The following is a 25,147-nucleotide window of genomic DNA, read 5'->3' on the forward strand; positions in this document are numbered from 1 at the left end:
TGGAAAGCTGCACAAATCGTTAGAGAAGCATGGAAAATTCAGTGCTGGCTATAAAAGTCACTGGGCAAGGGCAGCTGAGAACAGCCAGGTGAAAAGGGGTGGGAGGGACACGTGGTGGCTGCTCTGTACCAACTGCTGCTGTTTCCTTCTCCAAAGCCACCAGAAAAGCGCGGAATCAATCCCATGTGAACAGACCATAAGGTGCAGCGCTCCCCAGTATTAGCACTAAGGGAGTTTTCCATTGTGCTGGAGTTTCCAGGTGTTAGCAGCACCTTGGATGTGATTATGGAATCAGAGACCCTGAGGGACACTTAGAAAGCAAACCCACTTGCTTTTTATATGTTACAGCCTGGGCAAGTGATTACTGTAATCTGTGACTGGCATAGCAACAGATATCCCAATAGGCTGAGGATAGGTGCAGGATAAACACAACACTAAGCCAGGAGGCAAAGGTGGGAAAGAAAGGGAACTCAGTACGGCCTGCCTTAGACCACACTCCAAACTCTGACTGCAAACAGAAATCATGACATGCAATTAGATGACCACGAGAGAATTTTTTTTCCCTGCTTATCCCATCAGTTTACAGCATCTTTAAATAAGACAGGGGTATGATTTCCAACTAGCCCAACAGGCATGAATAGCCACCTTCTAGGATACCTCACAATGACTTCTGCTAATGCTTAAAAAAGGTAGTTATTGCAGAAATGGAAAACAAGGAAAACTGAATTTTGGTAAACAGAGAGTAGCAGATACAAGCTGGGGAAGGAAAGCAGTTAGAATCAAATAATGAAAATCATACCATGTTTTCATATTCAGTAGTGTTGTGACATTCTTCCTACCAAGGATTTCGTTCTCCTGCACTTGGGTCTGCCATCCCTGATTATGTTTTACAAGGGAGCCTTCTCCCCCTCTTTTAAATTTCCACAGGCAGCCCTGAAACACTTCTCACCTCCAGTCCCTCAAGTAACCTGTGGCTAAGCTCTCTGGCATGTATCATGTCTGTCAAAAATCAATGAGTGTCAGTGTAACAGGAAATCAGAGGGACACTGATACCTCCAAGAAACAATCTCTGTCACCAGAGGCTGGGGTTGGAGCCACCATTTCCCCCTCCCCTCCAAGCCCAGTTTAGGCAGATGGCATCCACTTATACCAACATATCTGGCCATGGCAAAGGAGAACATAAATGAGAACAGTTAAAGAAACCACAAATGCTTTTCAGTTTTATTCTTACTGGGAGGGTAGTGGCATCCTGACATGGTCCTTCACATCACCCAATGAAAACTGACAGGGACTTTTTCAAGGCTCCTAGCAGTTTATGGGACTAAATCCTGGAGTAATGTTGGCTTGGCTGTAGTGCTCTGTCAGCCTGCAGACATGGCATTCCCAATTCCAGATAGTTTTGCTGGGTCAAGACTAAAGTAATCAGTACTAACAGAAAGGGAAAGTAATCAGATGTGAAACACAGACCATATGATGAGTGGATGTGTCAGGCTGGTACTACACAACACTTGTACAGACCAGTCAGAAATGGGTATTACAAACAGAGCTGGAAAATAGTAATAGTTAAAAATATGATGAAGTGCTTTTGATGGATTTCCCAGAAAAGAGAAAGTCTCTTCAGAAAAATAATGTAACAGCTTCAAAAAACAACAATAACAGCAGCAATAACAACAAAACAAACAAATGCATCTAGTGATCTTTAAATCAGCTTTTCCATTGGATAAATATATTTGAAATAGTTGTACAGTTCACAGTGGCATAAAGTTCTCTGATTGCTTGAGTGCTTGAAAATATCTCATCAGTAAAAAAATACCAGAGCTGGGGGAGGAAAACCCTCTCTCTGAATTCTGTACATGGGTAAATGCACAGGTTTTGGCAGGCATCAGGTCATTGGATCCATGGGAAACTGGCAGCATCACAGGACTGCAGATCACAAGTCAGGGGATGGAGGATAAGAGGAATAGTAAGGCCCATTTTCCTGCAATGAGAACAGAATAAGCAGTTGAACAGAAGTCTTCTCCAATACACCTTGGGGCAGTGACAGTGCAACAGAGGCAGAAATAATTAGGTATTAGGTTTTGTTTTCCATGGGTACAGTGAGTGCCACAACTCACCCAGGAGAGGACTGTGCTGGTAAACAAGCAAACACAGGCCTTGCTTTTGCCTGTGTCTTAAGCATAAGCAGGAAGTGCAAGTTAAACTTCTGCCATTAAGCCAAAGCTGTGACACCAGGAAGCCACAGATGCTGGCACAGCCAGTGACTCAGACAAAGCTACTAATGCAGACACACAGCTCTGGCTACTTCTTTGGAATTGCATCACACAGTCTTTGGAAGGATTTTGCCAACGCAGCCATATTCATGCCACTATTTGGTTAGAGACCTGAGGTGCAGACGGGAAGGGGGTCCTATACAAAGGACCCTCTACTGTTCTATTCTGTTCTAAACCTTTCTACTGTTCCATTTTTCCCTGTTGTTTTTGTTTGTTTTTTTCACTTTTCCTGCATGCTTGTTAGTATGTGGGGCAGGGAAGATGAAACACAACTACTATTTCTTTTTCCAGTCAGTATAAGGTGTACAGCAGTTAACACCAATTTTATCTTGTGCACAGGCTGTTAGTGTGTTATGTTACAGTTCTTGGCTGAAGAAGGGTAGGCTGCCTTTTATGCAAAAGGAGACTGCTCTAATGGGAAAGCAGCCCTTCTTCTTAGCCAAGGCCTCTGCTCGGGCTGATGTAGACAAAAAATTCAGGGAATCATTACTCACAGAACAACACAGACTCTCCAGGAACCTTCCCTCTTCCTTCTCCCCATTCTTAAGGTGTGGCAGTCAGTGCCCTGAAAGCACTTGCAGAGCAGAATGGGAGCAGCACAAGGAGTGCTCTTAGGGCAGAGTTTCATGCTGGCCGCAGGCAGTCACTTACCCTGGCGTCGTACTCGAGGACGAAAGGGGGAAGATCAATCTGTTCTGGGGGTATGGCTGTGAACAACTGCTGAAGGCTTTCCACATAGTGGATTTTGTCCTTTAGCCCTGAGACTGTAAAGGTTGTGAAAAACCATGCTGAGACCTGAAAATAAAACCCCACAAAAACCAATTAACAAGGCGCTGCTTCAAAACCTTCAAGCTCCATGTAATACTCCACAGTGAAACAGGCTTGAGTTGAACTTGAAACACTAAAATCATTGCCACAACACAGCAAGGTCAGGCAGTATGCACCACCAACTGCTAGCAAGCAGTGTCTTGAGAGCTTCAAGCTAGTGTTTTCTGATTCTACACTCACTCCTCCCCAAATGCCAGCTGAAGGTCCCTTTCTCCAGTCCTAGAGTGACAGCTATTCTGCTATTTTTCCTCAAAACCCCATCAGTATAGTGGCATGCTTTCACTCCAGGTTTAGCCAGTTCAGAAAATTACCTCTTTGACTCAGCCAGAAGCATTTTCAACACTTTACATTCAAGTCTTCACTGGAAAGAAAGGCCAATTAGAGCGAGAGAAAGGGAGACTTTTGGCTTTTCAAAGATTGTACTGAAATCTCCCTCCTGCTTTGGGTTGTCTGAGTGAGCTTTTGTTCTACCACCTTTTTTATCAAAGCCTTATTAATTTAACTCTACAAGAATAAGCCTATCAACTTGTTCTACAAGATTTTACTTCAAATAGTCACACCTCTGTCTGTTTTGGGTACAAACAGGATAGGGAATTTTTGTTTTTGAAGACCAGTAAGACAGCAATCTAATCCTGCTTAGACTGACTGCACAAGCTTTACCTTTTCAATCCACCTTCTCCAAAATTAGGTACTGTATTACTTATTGTTTATTTCTTTTCTATTCTTCTCCTGGCAGACTGAAGGAAAAGAAAAAAACCTGTTCTACAGGTCACAAATGCTCATAGTAGGGATCAGTCACATGGTCAAGTGCAACAGCTCTTGCTGACTCTTCAGCCAGAGGTCAGAGCAGATGACCTCCAGAGTCCTTTACAACCTTGACCATTCTGTCATTCTGTTTGATAATTTTGCTTTGACTGCAGGAAGTTAACAAAAAAGAAGCAACACTGCAAGAAAAGCCTTGAGGAAAGCAAGAGTTTCAAATAAACTCTAAGATTAAGTCAATAAAAATGATCTGTCTGAATACAACATTAAAGAGAAAGTCAATTCCTAAAAACTGTCCTGGAATAACTGTGCTGCCTCCACAGAACAGCTTATTTTAATGAGAAAGGAACAATGAAAAAGAGAAAAGGAGGTAAAGAACACGACAGGACATTTGAAATAAATTCATTATTTGAGGGCAAAAATAGAGATTTATGTTAGCAGAAAGCAGGGAGACAGATTTTACTGGCATCCATTTTTCATTATATTGTTCTAACAAGACCTCTTATGAGTGACACTAAGTGACAGTTTATGAGTGAAAAATACCTTCTCAATCTTGCACCAAAGTAGCATGGATTTCAAGGTGTGTTATGAATGAATGACACTCATTAAACATAATTGCTATGGATGTTTAATATATAAAATCCTAATAGGGGATATTTTTGCAGCCATCACAAAAAAAGCTGTTGGGAAAAGTGCTTTTTCTTTTTCCCCTCTTTCTCACTAAACAAGCCACTGCAGCTTGGCATTACCCAGGAGCACAGAGAGAAGGGAGGGGGGCAGAAATGTTTCTGGAGAATTTTTCTATTACCTCTATTCCTGATAATCACAGGGTATAGAAAGAGTAATACAAGAGCAGCTATTTTCTTACTGGTAACAAGACATGGCACTTTCAATTAAATTAAACTATTAATGCACTGAAAGTAGGGGAAGTTATACCAGAGCAGCCAAAGAAAGTTAAAAAATCTAGACATCTTATGAAGTTTCCCTTCATTTTTCTTGATCTGATATTCTGAATCTAAATAAAAAGCTGTCAAAATCACTCTGCCAAGCTATAAACCCACAGTTAAATGTATGAGTTGTTTCCCACAAAAAAAAAAAAACAGCAATACAGATTAGTTATGTCTCTAATCTCATAATTTGGGCATACCTCAAAGAGAAATTTACTAAAATCTAGGAAATTTTATTCAAGTTGGAAGGATTTTGTGTAGAGAAAACCTAAGTGATTTGCAGCAACCTTTTCACTGGCATCTGATCTCAAGAAACTGCTTTTAGGACCAGTACAGAAAAACAAACCAAAACATGTTCATGATAAATACAAAGAGTGTGATGATTTTGAGTATCTAATTTGAGTCTCTGGGTATGTTTCAGCTGTGAAACATTCTTGATTCACAGCCAATTAATGAAAACAGAATTACTCTGGGTGAGACTGTTTCAGATCCAGCAATTTATAGTTCAGTTCAGAATACAAGCTCTGAAAAAGTTTGTTTGGAGAGCTCTCAGAAGAGGGGAGCTGAGAGGATTCACATGAAAATGCCTCCAAAAGCCCTTTATTTATCTATCAGCAGCTTTATCAAAACCAAGCAGGAGGAACTTTGCATGCATGAGTACAAAGGAACTTGTGATGGCACTTCATGGGTGCCAAGATCTGGGGCCTGGCAGCAAAGTGCTCATGCAGCAAGAGCCACTCCAACCTACAAAACATCTATACTGTGATTTCATGACAGCACAGCTCCATTTCACAGATCACAAGAACACTCAAAGCATGAGGAAAAGCAGGAGCACTGTACAAAAATGAGAGCACAGTGGCTCACACTGTTTCATTTACTCTGTGCTTTAGGATAACTGCTGAACCTTCCCCCAGCACACCAAACTCCATGTATTCTAGACGGGCCATTACCCTCTGAACCACACAGTTTACAACAGTTTCATACCTAGAAACCAAACAAAGAATCACTGCTAGCACCATAAAGTACATGGAGAAGTGTGCTGGTTTTCTAGGGACATGGTTTTCCAGAAGACATGATGAAAAGCCTTTTGATCCCTTTTAGCCCATAAATCAGCAGAAGTGACTCTAACAGATGGCAGCTATCCACTGTGCCAGCATTCAACCCTGCTGTGAAATGGACAATTTATACCAGATATTTAAGATCTGTGAATGAAGGTGATGTGTTTGGGAAGTCACATAAATGTACAGACCTCCCTCTTGAATTTGAGCCATGGGGTATTTCCTACTACTTCTAGGAAAGGAAGAAAGCAAGTGATCCAAATAGGAAGATGAATGTGCCAAACATTTTTGAAGAAATTTGAAGCTTTTGAGCTAGCAATCTTCCATGGGGACAAGAGTCCGGAAAGAGTCAAAAAAAAAGGAGGGGAGAAAAAAATCATTCCCTCTTAGCAGCCATCTTCTTCACCATGCTTCCTGCTGCATATTCCCCATCATGTTTCATAAGCTGATGGTCCATGCAACAGTCAAAAGCAATCCTGCTTGCCTTCCAAGAAAAGGAAAGAAAGAAAAGGTTGGCAGAAAGACATAGATACACATTCTCTTTTGCCTCCAGCTGTGCTGCCAGAATAGGATACAAACCAATACTATTTCCAGCAAGTTAGAGAACTCTGTGTCTCTCACCCTCCCTGCTTCCCACCAACCATCTGCTTTGCCTACAGATCTGTTGAGTCCCACTGCAGTTTCCAAAGGGACAGACAAGATGGCAATAGACACCAGTAAGGATGAGCTGTCATCCTCCAACAACAAGAAAAATATTTCTCAACTAAACAGAAATGCATGGGAAGAGAGAAGGGGGGTGAAGTGCTGCTGAGAATCTAAAACACTAGTACTTCCTAGCTTCAGCTTTTCCACTCAACTTTGTGACCTTTATAATGTTCTCTGCCAGCTCCTACATTTTTATGAGCACCAGAGCTGGAAGCTCTAATTCTAGGACACAGACCTCTGATCTGTACCCTGTGGGAGTAACAAATAACCTAACAGAAACTGGAACCTATGCTGCTGAGAAGCCTCAGCCTTATCTCCATAAAAACAAGGAAGCTCCAAGTCTCATGGTGTCCCAGCTGTGCACAGACAAAGAAAGATGCTTTGGAAATTTAGCAGTCAAAGAAATTCTTGCTGAACATGTGCAAACAGATGTGTTTTTCCAGGCATATAATTTTCTCAAATTTGATTAATGTCAGCAAAAAGCAGAATAAACACAGAGGTTAATCTGATGTGAACATGGAGGATCAGATTGCTGTTTTAATTGGACAAATAAAAATTCTAGGAAGGGCCGCTGCTGCCACTTAGTTAATGTGAACTACTCACACTGCTGCAATAGGAGTAGGGGATGTGAGGTCCAGAAGGGAACCAGCTCCATCTTCTGTTGCCCCACACAGATCTCAGCCAAGGGTAATAACTAAGTGCATGACAAGTTCAAGTCTTTTGTCTCCTGATGGATTAACAGGATTTTTTCTGCACTCCATCAAAGGCACTCTTTCCATCTTTCTTTGCTGCTCTCCACTCCAACCCTGACTAATCTCACTGCTGCCTGAGACTGCTTTTGCCTGAGCCTGCCCTTCCCAGGGCAGCTCTGAAGTGACACACAGAACACACGTGATGCCTCTTGTGGTGAAAGAAAAAGTGAAACATCCAGGAGATGAACTACACAGAAAAGAATTCCCTGAGTGTTTGGTCATGGTTTGTGACCCTGCCAGCAGGAAAAATGACAAGATGTTTCCCTTTGAAAGAGACATGATTCAAAGGTTCCACCTCTCTCTGGTAAGAGCACACAAAAACCAGGGCACAGACAGCATGCACAGCACTGGGGTTCAGCTTATCACAAAGGTTGGAAGACTGCAGCTAGATCAAAGATGGGATGAATTTCAAATTCTGACTGTGGATCCAGAAGACAGTGCCTCATTTTGGGAATCTTCTTTATGTCTCCACGTTCTTCATGCTACAGGCTTACGTGCTACTCCACCAACATGCAAGATACACTTTTCTTTTGGAAGATTTACCTTACCTTTGAACGAAATGTTGGGTGGACAAAATACAATGCCTTCAAGTTCCTCTTGTACCTGGTTTAGAGAAAGAAAAAAAATACTTAAAAGTGAATTCTAACTAAAATCATCTACACAAACTAACTGTCAAAAGAGAATATATTTCTTAAGTGCCTGTGATGTAATTTTATAAAGTCAGATCTAATGTAAGGGCAGACACCAAAAAGTAAATGTAAAGGGAAAAGAAAAATTAAAAAAAAAGCAGAATGGTTATTTTTCAGTTAATGACATCACAGCCTTCAGCCTTTCAAGTGGGAAGTGAAAGAAAGTTAAGGACAAACTATGACTGCCACTGCTACCCAAACCTCTCCTCTCACAACCACCAACACATTTTAACAAGGCCAGGCTCCAAAAGCTCCAGCTCTGGATTGTGACAGACAAAACAACCAGAGTGCCTCCCCAAGAACTCCAGAGGGAAACTGCAGAGGACAGAACTTCTGGTTAAAAGATGGACTTGAGAAGGAAAGAAAACACCTCTTCCTTCTTCTTGCCTTTGTTAGTTATTTAGGTCTTTGTCTCAGCCAAACTCTCTCAGAAATAAATGGGAAACCAGATACAGGGAACAACAAATATTTGCACAGCCCAGAAGAAGATCAGAACATGTTCTTTTCCTATTGACACTCACTTGGCATCAACAACATCATAGAGTTTCTTCAGGAAGTTCGAGTCTAGTTGATTGTAATCATTTGTCAGCGTGTGGAAATACACCAGGACATACTCCTTCACTGCAATATGATCCATGACATGGATGAAATACAGAAGAGCCTGAGGCAGAAAGAAACTAAATTTATATTTGCAAAGAACTCTTTCACAGTTGCACTACATCTTAATATACTTCCCTTATTTCATCTAAAAATCAGGAATCATGAGGCTGGATGGCACTGCATTTCAGCTACAAAAGCAGGGCCAACATTCCAAGTCTCCAACCTGACTGTAATGACTTGGAAGTCTTTTGTCTATTTGACCTCACAGATGGAGATACATTCTTGCTGTTTCCCTGAAAAAAAATACATTTAACTCTTCACATCTTGGCAGTCAGAGAAGCATAGTAACTCTCCTTCTTCTAGAGAAGAAAAAGAAGCCCATACTAGCCCTGTTTTTTCTAAAAATAGCCTCACTGAAATGTGTCAGCCCACTGCACACATAGCTCTGTAAGGCATTTTCATCTGCCTATAAAAATACTTTCTAGTTAACATCTTAAGTCCTACAAATGATGCTTCTAGTATTAAAACTGAATTACCCTTGTAATCAGACTTTTCCATCCAAAACATTCATATGTAACCTACACAACTCTAGTTTTACAGAGCTTTACCTTCTCCATGTCTATCAATGTCACAGGGATATTCCTTCCAACCACCACCATCACAGTGCGGCCACAGTTATCTACACCTACAAAAGAAAGAAAGATGTCACAACTTCTCTCAGCCATGCCAGGTTTTGTAGCTGGGCCCTTTCAAACCAGGGAGAAAGAGCCTCAGCTCAGAACTTTGGCAATGCATCTGGTTTCCAACAGAGGAATTATGCTTAGTTACTGCTCTCACTACAGCAGTATCTATTCTGATCCAAAACCCCATGTGTCTGAGAAACTTAAGGACTGCAATTTTATGCTGCCTGTGTACTCCAGATTTACCTAAATATCAAATAATAACACGGTTTTTATTTCAAAACCCCTTCACTTGCAATTCTACCACCAAAGCAAAATTCTGCCTAGAAACCAGGCTCTGAACTCCAGGGCACAGATTCCCAGAGCATGCCTCATGGACCTCCTGCAGCTCACAGAGCCTTGTCTAAGGCAAACAAAAGAACTGAAATTTGCAGCTACTGAGCAGAAGGTATCACACAGCCTTGGTATTTACACAAAGATAGATGTAAGCTCTGGATTTCATGAGGCCTAAGAGATCAGCCAAAGTGCTGAACAGATTCTCTCCAGAAACACAGCTATGCTTTCAGCATGACCTATTGTTTAGGCAAGTCCAAAGAAAATATTTTTACTTTAAGACAACATAGATCTGTCATCAGTAGCCCAAACTTACCTGTCTGGTACAAAGCTTTAAGAGAAGCAATGTCAGAGAGGTCTTCAGCTCTTGCCTGACACAGCCAGCGATTATAACTAGAAAGTCAAAAACATCTGGTCAGATCTAATCCCCCTTTGGATTAGCAGTATAAGCCTGAAGAGGTATATGGAAAGGACAAAACAAGCTTTTTCTGACTGAGCCCTCTCTGATGTTGCTGTTTTCTGACCTATGGAGCAACTATCAAGTTTTTAAAGAAAGAAGTGTTAAAAAATAAAATTTAGTGTCTTAGTTACACACCTAATGATTTTCACTCGGGCATTTAATACAGATTAATATCAACTAGTAACTGTAGAGGCATTGCATTTGGGCTGAAAAGATCTCAGAGGTTTTTCCATTTAAATATGTCAGTATTTAAAAGGCAGGAAAAAAAAAAAAGAAAATTTCCTTGAAAAGCCTAGATGTTGAACACAACTATGCAGTAACCAGTTTCATGAACAACTTAGTGCCTCATCTGACAAAACAAGCCAACACCGAGCCTTGAGAGGAGTCCAGTATGGAAATACCTTCTAGAGAATGATCATGCACGTTAGGGTTACCAGGGCAGGGAGGGGGAGAAAGCCTGAGCCTTCTTTTATTTACCAAGTGGAAGAAAAGTGTTTTGCTATCTGCGCAGAGCCTCAGGAACAAGTGGGCAGTACCAAAAGCAAATGATCCCACTACTAAAAGTGGTGACAAAACAGTGACATCTTGTGGCAAACAGGTAAGGCAGCTGGCTGGATGCATTGGGTGCGCTAAAGGGGTCATCACAAGCTCCTCTCTTTCTCCTACTGCCCCGTCCCTTCTCCCTTCAGGCCAAAGAGGCTCCTTCATCAATCCAGGGTGACACCAGGCTTTACCTGTATTTGTGTGCTGGAAGATGAGGCTTTGCAGATAACAAAACCATCATTCATAAGGGTTGGTCCTAACTAACACAAATATTCACATGAACAAGCAAATTCTCACTTCCTCTGGTGCTGTTTCTGCAGTGCTGCCTCTGACAACTGTCCCTGAAGGATGAGGCGCCTCTGTTTATCAACGTCCCCCTCCATGCGGGCAAAAGCATGGGACCCAATGAAAGACAAATCTGCCTCCAGACCCTCTTCATCTGAAGCATCTGCAGTGGAAACAAAGATGGTATCAAATGTTTGGGCTGTGTACAGGACAGCAGTGCTGCTGATGACTTGGTACATGTCCCAGCAAAACAACACAATCACTGTGCTACAGGCTAACACAAAGCCCTCGAGGTACTGTCCCAAAAAAAAGTTCTGGAGAGAGTGAGTTCAGCTTTACAGTCATCCTACTTGTCAAAAGGGGAAAAATTAACATGCAGAGGCAGAGATGCTACAGCTTCATTCAAATTAGAAGCTGTAATGTAGAAATTTCTTGTATCACTGGCATTTGCTGAACAAATGCTGTAGTGATCTGGGTGTAGCTATTTTTATAGTATTGTTTACAACACGACTGGGTGATGAAATAGAAGAGCACAGGCTCACTTCATGGTGACAATACCAGAATGCTCCACTGAATTGATGTCACCCAGGCATGTTGCTAAGACTTCTAGCACTGTCTCTCTGGGCAATCTCGACAGAAACAGAGTTTCTCCTTTCAGCATGACATGCTATAGTAGCAGTGGAACAACAGCACAGGACTCCACTACAAATTCACTCTTACCTATGCAAATCCAGTAATTTCACAATTTATTAGCTAGTGGTTGAATACCTCACACTGATCAGCCACAGCCACAAATATCAAATATTCATATCCCAACTGGCTGTGCAAAAGCAGAAAACTGAAATGAATTCCCAGTTTTTTGCTTTGGATGGTTTAAGGCTGTAAAACTTGCACATCACTGCTCAACAAGTAAGGCAGAATGTGTCTGCCCTGTCAGTTAATATATTAAATCGTTTTGCTACATATAACTCATCTCCACCCTGTCATCTAGGCAACCTCTTTACAAACAGACTTTCACTGAACTTTGATAGCCACCTCCAAATACTGTTCTCTGGGTTCCCCTAGTGATTTTATATGTTTTAGGGAGTTTCTGCTAGTTTTCATTGCCCATTTACTAGTTGGATGCACTGTATCCTGGTGGTATCAATACAATCCAAGACAGACCATTAACCATAATACCTTTTTCAGTTAGGGGCTGCACAAGATTCTGCAAGAACACCTTCAAAGATCCTAATCACTTTGAAAAAAAAAAATTACAAAGGGAACGAACAACCCACCTCTTCCACCAAGAAAGGAAAAGACAGAATGGCTCTACTACAGCTACTGCTGGGGAACACAAGAAGCCAAGGAGGCAGCTTGAGAACTGGAATCATTGTAACCTGACTTAGGTGAGTTGAAGTAGGGAAACATTTCTCTCCTTCCTTTTCCGTCTTTCCCCACTGACTTTCCCAGAGAGACACTAATCCAAAGCCCAGTTCCAAACCCACCATCCGGAACGCCTGGCTTCTCAGTGATCCTGATCTGCCGCTCCGGTACTACCGGCTCCCCTTCCGCATTGCCAATGTCTGCAGGGAGGTAAGGCAAGGACTGCACCTCTTCTTCCAACGATCTCGGAAAGTACAGAGGCAGTAACTTCTGGTAGGTGGCCTACAAATAAGAAAAATGCATGAAGGGTCTATCACACATATGTGCTCTTCACTTAAACAGCACCTGCCTCTGTAGCAGGGAGCTTGTCAGCAGCTTGGAGGCAAAGTACTGCCTCCCTCAATTTGGGCTGTGAGCTGGGAGTACTTTATCAAGTAATCTTGATAAAGATTAACTTTTTGGGTCTTTTTGCCACACTGGCAAATGACTTTGAGAGGACTTTGGTAAAACCTGCATGAGCTCAGGTAGATTGCAGATACTTCAGCTTTGTAATGAAGTTAAAATATGCACGGACAACAGATTTGAGCAAATGTTGTTATGTTAAAATGTACCACTACAGAGATCACCTTTAGTGATCTGCCTGGGAAAAATGAAAAAACACCAGCCAAACAAGAAAATCTCTCCCCACATAAAGGAAAACAGTGAAAATCTCTATAGAATGTATTACTTCATGGGTTCTCTCCAACTGATCAGCAGTTTTATGACCCCCAACAAATTAGTTATTTTCCTTATCCATATGCCATAGAACCTGAACACAGTGTGGGTGTTCTGCACAGGAACAAGTTTGATGTACAAGGAAAGTCAATATTGAGACTGCCTGCATCTCTCAGAACACAGATCATTAAATGTCAGGTTAGCTATTCCAACAAGCCAGCAAGCAGTGCTTCAGATCTTTGTAGGTGATCTGTAGGGATGCTGAACTGGCCCTCTTCAAGTGTCCATAGTGACTGCTAAGAGCATGAACAGTTCTGGAAAGGAGGCTATGCTAAGAAGGAGGCAGAAGGATGCTCCAAGACCAAGAGTCTATGTGATCTGAAGGGGAAATCCAAATCCAGCTTTACTGCTGCAGAGAAGATCAGTCATGCACATGAATTTTGGTAGAATGAATGCCAAGATACCTCTTCAAGCTCAGAGACAGCAAACACCACCTTCTCCAGAGTCTCTCCATGAACCTCCAGAAACCTCCTAACTGTGCCTGCAAGGAAGCAGATTAAATGTAGTTAGCAAAACAGAAGGAGAAATCTACACACAGAGCTACAAGTGAATAACTCTAGAGTGCAGAAGAGAGATACAGCTCTCCTCATACTAAATAGCTCCACAGGCTGTAGGCAAGTGTGGATTAAGTGGTGGTTTAACACACCAAATGGGTTGCTGGGCTTATTGGAAGTTCCATCTCCACTCTCTCCTGATGCTGACTTTAGAGAGAGATACAAATAGAGAATAATCTCTCTAATTTTAACTTACTAGGATTCCTTAGACTGTGAAATGTGATTCAACAGCCCTGAAAAATCAAGCTAAATCCTTACTTTAGAGAGTCCTGTGCAAACTGCTAAAACCATGCATTCTTAAAACAAGGCACTGTGCCTGAAGTTATCAGCAAAGCAATATAAGCAAGCTACAGCAGAAGCTGGTTCAAGGCAGGCTCAGCAACACAAAATCTCTGGGGTCAGCTGTGCCAAAGAGGCATAAAAAATTCTATTTGTAAATCATGAGAGAAAGCGTCCAAACAAATTGTTAGTATGAGAGTATTTTATCAAGTATCACACAGACCTACAGGGACAACAGAAGACAGCAATAAAAGAAGTTATCTATGGAGAATACTTTCTGGGGAGTTCAAGAAACAGCAGAGGGGGAAAAAGGAGGTATTTTCCAATACTTCTGTGTACTACTGTACACAAATTCCTGTGTAATCGTGTTGACCTGCCACATTACTTTACACAACAAATGCAGTTGTGCAGTTTCACAGCAAACAGTTCTGATTGCATGTGAACATGTGCAAAAGCCAAAAGAGATGAGGGAAATAGGAACCAGTATATACAAGAGTACATAATATTCTTGTTTGAGTATTTTTCTATACTTTGTTTTTAGGATGTTTTCTGATTCGTTTTCAGTGATCTTCATTTTTCCTTTAATATAGTTTCCTCTTGAGTGCAAGGAAATTTGAAAAGTTTTAGCAATGCTTCTTAGTAAGAATTTCCATAAAACAAATAACAAGCATAAGAACCATTTTCCCTTGTTTGTTCTGAACTGGCATGGTTTGATGGTTCTTATTCTGGGAGACAGTGAACAGCTGATTTCTTTTCACCATTTCCATGCCACTCATGAGTTTACAGACATCTATCACCCTCCCCTCAAGTCAGGTATATTTCAGTCTGAAAAAGTCTTGAGCTCATTTCACTATTTCTTGCCTTTTTCTACTCTTGTTGACCTCCTAAACTTCTCTGTCTACTATATTCTTTTTGAATCTGCAGCTTTAAAGGGTGAACAAAGCGCTGATTGATTGCAAAACATTGTTAATTTTGTTGTGTCTTACTCAGCTTGCTGTTTTGAGCTCCTCCCAAGCTGTTGTTTTCATGGAAGTATTATCATCTCAATGTTTTGCTGCCTATAATCAGCCCATCATTTTGCATGTGAAGGCAGAAACCTGTAGGAGTGGGTCAGTGGGGGAAGGATATCAGTTTACATTTGGATGTGTGATGACACTAAAACAGCAGATGAAATTCACTGTTGCTCTAATCTGCCTACAAGTATTCAACAGTAAGGCCTCATCTTGGTTCTTCTGAACAAACTTTTATTACCAGCAAACTCTCTCACCTCATGTTTAACATCTTTTCCAGGTTATAAATTAATGCACTGAAAAATGCAAGCTCCAGAACAGATTCCCATGGATCTTTACTGATGAAATCCCAAGAATCTTTACTGAGAGAAAGGATAATTTGTTTTTTCCTTCCATTTTCTGATCAACCATGGAATGCCTTGCCTTTGTACAGGCTCTAATGAACCACAAACCCCCCAACAAAGGTTTCCCCATTTCAAGAGCAATCTGTCAGAGGTAAGTGACCTGCTGCCACCCAGTTTATGCTGTTTTCCAACACACTTACGCAATGCTATGTGGGTTGCATCCTCCAAGGGGTAGCATCTTTTCAGAGTATTAATGACACAAAATCCTACGGAGCACATTGCCTGTTCCCTGGAATCCAGAAAAAGAGAAACAAATGAATAGACAGCCAGCTGCAAACAGAAGTCTGTCAGGGCAGTAGGGAGCACCATTAATTTCTTCTCTGCCTCTAAGCAGAAGTAATCCTCTTTCAGATTTTTGCAGGAGGATTCTTCCCTGGCAAGATGTACACACCCTCATAAAATAGAGAAGGAGAGAACCATTAATTATTCCCCACTGGTTCCTCTGGTGCTTGTTTTCAGATTTCTCCTTCTACCTCAGTTATGTTGTTCCTACAGTTCCTCATATCCTGAATTAAGTTCTTCCCTCAAACTCCCTGGAATCCTTGCCCAAAATACTTTTGTTCCTTTTTAGGACTGACAGTAAGGAAAAGGAGGGAAAAAGAAGGTGCTCTTCAACACATACACACTCCTGTTTCTTCACCTGACCAGTGATTTTGTTTTGTTAGAGGTCTGGACACAGGCCAAGGTGACTTCCTCCATCTTAGGTATGATTAGACAGCCATGGAGTGACACACACTTTAAGACCAGTAAGATGCTTCCAGCACTGAGCCATATTTCCAGAAGAGTAAAGCAGAGCTGCTGCAAACAGTAATCAAAGGAGTTTGAGCAGGCTCAGAGATGGTAGACAATTTCACAAACATCAAAAGTTACTCTGGAAAACAGATTGACTGAAAGACATTCAGCATGCAGAAGCATAAGAATTTTAAAATAGTTTTTAATATGTTTCAATCCAGGCCTGAATTTTCTAGTAACTTCTGAAGCAGAACAAAACGACACATGCTAAAAAATCATAGCTGTAATCTTGAAACAGTTACTATTGCACTGCAACACAAAGTTCAACCTTGGAAAAACTGATCTTTCCAACCCTAAAAAATTGTTAGGTATGCTTTCTGACACTGCTCTTGCTCAGGTGTATTTTGTGACTGCTACCACTACAACAGCTGTCACAGGAGACGAACAGAACACAGAAAAATAGGAAGAAAACCCCTGTTAGTTAAGAGGGTAGAGGAAGTAGAAAATACTGAGGTAGAGGAACTAGAAAATACCACAGACAGAAGGAGAAAAAACTACAAACCTAGCTACTGCAACTGTAGATATAGAAGCAACCTTATAGCCTGACTCAGAATTTTAGCTGTCTGTTGTACAAGGGCAGAGAAGCCAAACACACAGACACAGCAGTCAGATCTGCCTGTGGGTGTGTCCCCATGGCTGCAGACACGCATGAAGTTGCTGCTGGAGCAAGCTCCAGCACAAAACCCAAGGCAATTGTTAATGATTCTCCTTTGAAGAACTGAATGCTGCACAGCTCTAGCTACCCCCTTTCAGGACTTGAGCCAGCTCAGATCTGTCTGCCCATTCTCCCTACACCACAGCAGAGATAACCAAAGGCATGGAGCACACTGTGAAACCACTCCTGTTTTCATGTCCCTAACCAGAGCCAGCAAACACGAGAAGAGGTTCTCCGAGGTGAGATCTCTGAGCAGAGCCGAGTTTCCAGGCCAGCTGTGCCCCAGATGGAGGCCAGTGCAGTGCTGTGCTTACTTGGCGAGCTGCAGGACGTTGCGGTAGCAGCTGTACAGGGAGCTCTCGGCCGCCGTGCGGTACCGGCTCTTGTACTTGGGGCCCACCGTGTGGATGATGAAGCGCGCAGCCAGGTTAAATCCTTTCGTCAGCTTGGCCTCGCCTGTCCTGCAGCCTGCCACCAATAAAACAGCGGGGTAAGTGTACGTGCCATGGCAAGAAAGGCAGAAGTATTCAAGCTCTTGTCTTCCTCCAGTCAGACACCTCCACTTCATACACAAAAGTCAGTGCTCTAGACATCAAATATCAAGGACGGCATCTGATCTCATACCGGCTGCTTAGCACCTAGTCAGGCTGAGGAGGTGAGAACTGTGCTTGTTCCTCTCAATTTTAAAACTATGTGTATAAGGACTAACCAGATATCGCTAGAAATTCTGTCTTAACTGCAGTGCTTACTACATTACTTACAGAGCAAAGGAAGAAATGATTTAGTAATGTGCAGAGAACAGATGCACAAGTATATCACAGAGCTAGCAATAAAAAATCCTTCTGATTTAACAACTTGGTTTGGGGAGACCAACTTTTGGATAAAATGACTACAAGTCTCCTTAATCAAATAAACCAGTCATTGGCAAAGCTATGAAAACTAAATAGATAACACATTTGTTTAATTTATGCTCTCAGAATGAGCTTGCTTTGTTTTGCACGTTTCTTCATGTCCACAAGGCAGACATATGATCCTTATGCAGCTCAAACTCTCTGGACAGACTAGTTGTCTAGTCTCAAGGAAAGGAAGTTCAAGCAATCCAGTTAATTGTTCCATTCATGGCACCCTCCAGTTACATACTCTAGGAACAGATTCTCTGTTTGAAGTCTGGTTTTCCTTCAGCACACAGAAGAAAAGTCTGCTAAACTTCCCCTTCTTCACCTAAATCCAGTCCACTCCAGGTCTGGACAGCTGAAGAAGTACTTCTAGCCTCTCTCTTTCCCTACCCTCAAAGACAAGTGTTTTCCAACCTTCTTCCCTCTGCTTGTACTGCTGCAGTTCAGCTTTCTGATCTGACTAAAAACCAGTATTTTCATTAGATTAGCTTTCAACCTTATTGTCTTACAGGTTGCTGGTGGCCACAACAGGGAATGAGCCAGAAGGAGCAGCTGCAGGCAGCCTTCAGGCAGCAGTGCTGCAGCAGCTTGGCTTAAGCTGCCCACTGAACAGGGATGTTCATCTCTCCCACTCCACTCTTTCCTCATGGTGCTCAGGCAAGCTAGCAGCATGCATGAAAGCATATTTTATGGGAAGAGACACTCCAGAGAATCTTCCTTATCCAAAACTTCAACTGTATCTTTTTAATGGCAACCACACTGCTGCCTTGAAGCCAGCATCTTGTAACGTTTTTGATGCAACAAATCACGTCATTAGCTTCTATAGACCTCTACCATGCTTCTTCTGGGTTAATCAGAAGGAAGAAAACACCATACTAAAACTAAGCATACTCTTCTGAATTCCAGCACAGCCTCTAAGACAGCTCAAGAGACTATGGAAAAAGTAAAGCCAAACCCAAAACAATGTATCAGATATCAAGTTACTTTTCTTCCTCTGCGGTCCCCATGCCTCACAATAAGTGAGGAGCAAGAAAGGCCTGTAGGAAAAACTTGTGAGAAAAAGAATGAAGCAAGTTTGATTGAGGCATAGATGTGAATTCAGTAGGGAAACCAATAAATTCAGGGCAGCAGATGTAGCATTGGTAATCTTAATTATAAAGATCACACTTCATACTTCCCAAGGCATTCTGCCCGGAGATGTCTATACAACTTATACAACTAAAATGAGCAGGAGGTATTACTCTTATTTTAAGATACAAGGTGAGGGGAACTGCACAAGTCAAGGTCTGTGGCCAAACTGGGAACAAAGCCAAGATCCCATTTTTTATCTGATAAGATTTCAGCTATTAGAATAGTTTACTCAAGTTTAAAATAGAAAGTCTGAATCATCTACATCATGTGTGTGGCAGAAAAAAGCATCACCAGAGCTATAAGTGCCCCAAAAGGTCTTTATTAGACTGCAATGTGTATTTGTTGATAAGCAAGCTTCTATCAATAGCACTACATCTGCAAGCCTGCCCCCGGCTGTAGGATTCCTGCATTAATCAAAACTCATGCTGCTCCCAGGAACATACAAGTTAGCTGAGCCTTAAAGAAGGCACAGGCCTTAGAAGAGTCAGCATGTCACATTCTTTCAGGTCATGGTTTTTCTTGGAATCTATGAAATGTGAATTTATACCAAGCAGGAGGAATAAAGCAGGAGAGACCTAACTGAAAATGCATTTTACAGCTTTAGAACACAGACCATGCATTTTCCCCTTTTCAGCACATTCTCCAATGAAAAAATGTCAAGGCTAAGCGGGAAAGAGGGCAAAAAGGAAGCAGAGGTGACAAATGAATCCTAAACTGATTTAACTAAGCTCTCTATCCACTTCTGCTACTGTGACAAATGTACTATGGGTGCTTAAATGCCAAATCTGTAACCCAGCCTCTCTTTCCTCCCCCACACAACATGTCAGTAGGGTGTCACAGAAGAACTGATTTCCATAAAGCTCTTGGCACAAGATTAAAAGAGAAGTGTCTTCCTAGGGAGTTGTGAACCTGCAGAATGCATTACAGGGAGAAGACATGGTGTTTTCACTGTGTTAGAAGATGCAAAACTACACATAACTCAGCAGGCTAAAAGGGAATTTAAGAAGCTGAGCACAACAGCTCCTTACAGAGCTGACAGATCTCAGACTTTAGGACTCCTTGAAATGCAGTCCCTCTCTTCCCACCTCTCAGTCCACACAAGAAACCCAAGTGTATTTCAGATGAGTTCTGGCATATAATGTGGGGTCCTAACTATTCTAGAGCACCTACGGTATTTTAATTTCCTCCCACAGCACACACTGAATTTTTGCTCTGTTAGAAAATGGCTACTCTTTCTCCTGTTTAATTTCTAGGTTTTTCAAAAAAAGCAAGCTGAATACATAAAGGATGATTTTATAGAAACAAGACTTCTATTCAATTGCAATTTAAGCTACTGAGAGTTTATATTAGAATTATGGCTCTTCTATATCCACTTTGTCACAATGTAAGGAGACCAAGCTATGTAAGGACCAAGTTACCAAGAGTGAGCAGTACCAGACAGAGACCTCAAAATTCAGTTCAGTACCATAGTTCCCAGAGATGTGAATTTTTATCTGTAAACCATATTAGACTTCTGTATGACCTTGGATAACTATAAACTTTTGTTTGTCACACACAAAATAAGGAAGCTCTTATTCCCAGTGCCTGCTGGATGAAAACAAAGGCTGAGTATTCATCTCCCATTATCAGCAATAAACTTGTTTAATAAAGACTCTAGGCAAACCTCATACATTTCTAGAACAGCCTTGCATTAGGGCTTCTCTTTTAGCTTTCCAATAAAGTCATTTGTTGTACACGAGAGACAAATGAACCAACCAACTTAAGAAGTCACAAAGACTTTATTTAGACATGCAGTGTTTTATCAATCCATCTATTATTATCATATCTTTCTGAAAGACTGTGTGTATATTAATATCCTGAAAGAGGATATACAAAGTGCATGACACAATCCACTTAATTTCTTCAATGGTGAACTTCAGTTTCTGTCTTTCATTATGTATACACACTGAACAGGATAAAATCTCAAGATGTACAAGACTGGTCCCTTGAGCAAAAGCTCTGATAAGCTAACTGCTCAAAGTGGCTTCAGACACCAAAGGGAATTACTGTACCACAAAGTAAGGGCTCATCAACTCAAGTATCTGCCACAGATTTTCAATTATCTGTCACGTGAGCAGCAAAAAGAGACTGGACTGGCAGGTGTTTCCTCCATTTTTTTCACGTTAATATCAGCTGTTGGGGGCTGGGGAAAGCTCTGCCTTTTTCATTTGTGTCTCAATCCTGATGCTTTGTACTATGCAAGGACAGGAGATTTCAGTAAGATAAAAATGTCTCTAGCCACTTACCTTTGAGCTTCTGGAGCTCATCCTTCAGGTCAGGCCCAGCATGCATGAATATACTTTCAGACACCGGGTTCTTATCCGTGAGAGTCTCATTGCTGGTGTTCACGATGGCCGTGCAGTTCAGTAACGCCACATCTCCTTTCCTGAGGAAACAGTTTATTGCAGCCTGAATGTACAACTGAGCAGGATATTCTCAAATCAGTGCTGACAAGCAAGGGAATGTCGAGTTACAGGAAAAGCATTGACAGGACTCCAGTGCCCACACAGCACAGCGTACCCTGATGTGCTCACCGAGCTGAATCATCTCTGGCCTCTCCCTGATGGAGACAGACTGCATGCAAAACTCAGCTCTTTAGAGTCCCAGCCTCAGCAGTAATTTGGGGTGTTTGTAGAAAAGGCAGTGCTGTAGCTGTATGTAGGGCAGCTCAGGCAGCAAACATGCAAAGCAGCTTGTTAAACTGATGGAGTGCAACACTTCCAAAAACCCACATATTTTCTCTTGGGGATAAGAGGACAGCCCTTGTGTTATCTTATTTTCAAAACTTAAACAACTTTTTCAAGGCACTTCTTTTATTTTTTTGCAGACAGACTATCCAGGGCACCTTACAACTGCTCTTCCTCAGACCACTGTGGGTCAAGACTGACACTGCAGCTGAACAAGTTTTCTTCTTTTTGCTCCTAAATTGTGAACCCTCAAGTTGATCATGTTCATTCTGCTGTCCAAAGATCAGACATGCAGAAGATAAACAAGTCACTGATGCATAAGGGACAATGGAGTAGCAGAACTTTGACCTGCTTTTTGTCACAGCAGCAGCCATCCGGGATTTTGGGATCAAAGAGCATAGGAAGGGAAATAAAGATTCCCACGCAGGGAGCAACTAAACTAACAGTTGAAATTGCACACATTTGCCCAAGCCATAAGAGATGTTTAACCTTTTACTCCTCTCTTTCTTTACTGTGTTTTACCCCTGTCATGGTTTGAGCTTGGTTTAATGTCAGTGTTCTTATGAAAACACTTTTTCTCTGGTATCTACTGTGAGATGTGATCAGAGACAGAGCAGAGCAGGCTCTAACTTAAGAATGAAAGGGAAAAAAAAACTTTATTAACTTAAGACTACAAGAGAAACACACAGAACATAGGGTGAAAACCTTCTAAATTTCTTCTTCTTCCCCCCACCAAATTTTTAATTCAGTTACTACTCCTCAGATCACTTACTCTCAGTCTATCACTACTCTTTAGATAATCAATTCTCAATTCTTTGAGAAGAGAGGAGTTTCTCTTGCACTACAGACTTCTCCAGGAAACAGCTGAAACTTTTTGTGTTTTTGTGTCACATGTGGCACTGCTCAGAGAACATTTGCTATTGTGACTTCTTCTTTCTATGTCCAGTGCTCTTACTCTCTTTCTCTATTTGACTGAGTTCAGGAAATCCATGAAGAGTCCCATTTCCTCCATATGTTAACCAGAAAGAGGATCAGGCTGATCCTTGAATCTGCATCCCTGAGAAATCCTTCTCCCTTCACACTGATTAAGTTAAGAGTTATTCATCTAAAGAGCAGCCTCAAGTATCTGAGTTACAGGAAAGAAACACTGGTGGAGTACAGCACACTATACTTCATCAATCAATTTTGGAAGAAAGTCATGGAGAAAAAACACAGAATGGAGGAAGGAGGGGTAGGAAGAGCCAAAAGCAAGCCACAAGAATCACAGAAAAGAAAGAAATACCGATTTGAAACAGAAACTTGAAAGCAGAATAACACCAGCAAATACAGAAAAAAGCTACTAAACAGCAAACATATTTTTTTTAATTAAAAACCTCATATCCAAGTACCCAACTAGATTTTGATACTAAGCATACAGTATCACAGTAGGAAGTATCACAGTCTGCTGCATCAAGGACTGCCTGTGAGCACAACCTATGGTGGAGCAAAATCCCACACTTTAAAAGTTACAGTGAACAAAAAGATTATGTTATTCCCAGACCTGTAACGTTTGATTCAAGAAAAGAGGATTTAGAAGTTTTATTCTACAGCAGTGATCATGACATGAAGATATGGATCCTGCAGTAAATGGAGAAGTGATGACTGAGACACGAGAGCCACACTGAACTTACCACAAGATTATTTTTTCATTGATGTCTTTCCTGTATGGAAAAGGTGATCTAACATCAACTTGAGCTTTTTCAACAGGACTTTGGTGACAATCCAGCTGCTTGGCCTCATAGGCATCACTCCAGCCTGGCAGACTATCAACATCCACAAACTGAGAAGGAGCACCCAAGGGATCCATGGAATGGAGACAGCAACTCCCTTCCTCTGCTAACTTGTCACACTCCAGTTTTCACTGGAGTCTTCCAGGTGCTTTAAAGAAAAAAAAAAAAATCAAACCAGGTCACCAGCTGTTCACTAGAAGTAATTGTCCCATAGAGACCTTTCACAAGACTGCAATGCAATAACAGCTAGCAGACAAAAGAAAAACAGATTTCCCACTCAAACACTCCCTCTTTTGTTACCTGTCTGCAATAAGGCCATGCAGATACTCACAGTGACACAAACCTCTACCAACAACTCAAGGTGAAAACACTTTCTCTACTATATTGATCCAACTGACCTATGATCTTACATTTTGGAAACAGCAAGGACAAATTTCCAAGTGCAGAGAGGAACTCAGTCTTTCTGAAAAGTGTTATTTCTTTATTTAGACTAAAAGCAAATTTGTAGCAGGGAATGTATAATCTGTCCTTTCAGAGATATTGGTAAATACTTATATAAAATAGAAAAAAGACAGCTTCCCAAACCACAATGCCCCATACCCCCCAAAAACCCCAACCCTTACAAAAAAACCAACGAAATCCCTCCCTCTCCCCGAATAACACAGCCTTGCAGTTCAGTGAATTCTGAACTGCTGCACACAAGACTGACTTACTGTCACACAGCTCTTACAGCCGTGCACTCAGGCACGAAACCCCTTCACCCAAACCAGTTTTGCACGAAAAAGGAAAGCTGTAAATTTGAACGCTGGCCCAGCGCACTTAAAGACGGAACTCTGCCACCTGACTGATTCTGAGATGCCACTGTTGGCCAGGTGAAGGCTCAAACGCGCTAACACTCACTTTTCAGCTGCCAGCAGGTAACGCTTGGGCTCCTACGTTCCCGTAGTGACTGCTGAGCTGCACTAGTGAATCAAACCAGCCCAAACATACCCACGTAAGGAACTTCAGCCTGCCACATGCACACCCACTACTTAACTGCTTTTACAGGTTCATAATTGATAATAATTTAAAAACGATCGCACCCACAAGGAGTAATTGTGAAACGCGACTTACTAAGTACATTCATTAGCCCGGGGAAAACAACACAACACAACACAACGACCAAGTATCCAAGCTCACACTGAGGGGTAATAAAGGCTGACACTAGGACAAAGGTAGCGGTAAGAGCATCTAAGTATAATTTTCGCTGGCAGAAAAGGCAATGAGAGAGAAAGGGAAGGTAAGCACGGCTACACTGGCCCCAGCCAGGAGCTCATCTACAACAGCATCTTCCCACTGCTGAACAGCCAAACCCAGAGGTCTGGCTATGGCAGCAAGGAGGAGGAGAAGCGGGACGCGCAGATCTCCGGGGTATCTCCCCCACGATCGCTGCCGGGCCCTCCCAGGGCGGAGGCGGCCCCGAGGGATTGTCGGGCTCGGAGCGGAGCACTGAGCGCTGCGAGCGGGGGCCGAGGCCCCAGTGCCCAGGACGCAGTGCCGTGCCCGTACCGGGAGGAGAACCCGCCTCTCCCGCCTCTCCCGCCCCGCGGCTCGCAGCCGGGATTCCGGCACCGCGCTCCGCCCGGCATCCAGCGGCCCCCGCCCGGCTCCCGCCGCGCCCGCCCAGCGCAGGCCGGGCTGCGCCCCAGCACCGCAGCGCACTCACGGGCACAGCCGCAGAGCCGCCGCCAGCCCCGCCCGGACAGACGGTCCCGGTCGGCGCCGGTCTGGCGACATCACCCAGGGCAGCTCCGCGTCTGCCGCGCTTCCGCTTCCCTTCCCGGGCGGGGCCTCGGGGCCGCGCTCGCAGCCGCGCCCGCTCTGACGCACTTCCAGCGCGG

The 25,147-nt window shown here is 42.5% G+C and overlaps 1 protein-coding gene across 1 annotated transcript; it reads right to left on the minus strand.

Annotated features, from left to right (window-relative positions):
• Positions 1–1,193: 1,193 nt before the first annotated feature.
• On the minus strand, positions 1,194–25,106 carry GDAP2 (ganglioside induced differentiation associated protein 2). The gene is made up of 14 exons (XM_030234657.2): positions 24,973–25,106; positions 23,169–23,415; positions 21,058–21,197; positions 17,060–17,213; positions 15,439–15,527; positions 13,456–13,532; positions 12,400–12,559; positions 10,925–11,075; positions 9,941–10,017; positions 9,220–9,296; positions 8,533–8,672; positions 7,871–7,925; positions 2,922–3,065; positions 1,194–1,978 (listed from the first exon to the last, which is right to left on the minus strand). The coding sequence occupies exons 2-14, from the start codon at positions 23,342–23,344 to the stop codon at positions 1,931–1,933; spliced, it is 1,488 nt and encodes a 495-aa protein (XP_030090517.1). The 5' UTR covers positions 23,345–23,415; positions 24,973–25,106; the 3' UTR covers positions 1,194–1,930.
• Between the last annotated feature and the right edge of the window lie 41 nt (positions 25,107–25,147).

The sequence above is a fragment of the Serinus canaria genome, chromosome 1 (genome assembly GCF_022539315.1).
Source record: "Serinus canaria isolate serCan28SL12 chromosome 1, serCan2020, whole genome shotgun sequence".
In the NCBI taxonomy this organism is placed as follows: Eukaryota; Metazoa; Chordata; class Aves; order Passeriformes; family Fringillidae; genus Serinus; species Serinus canaria.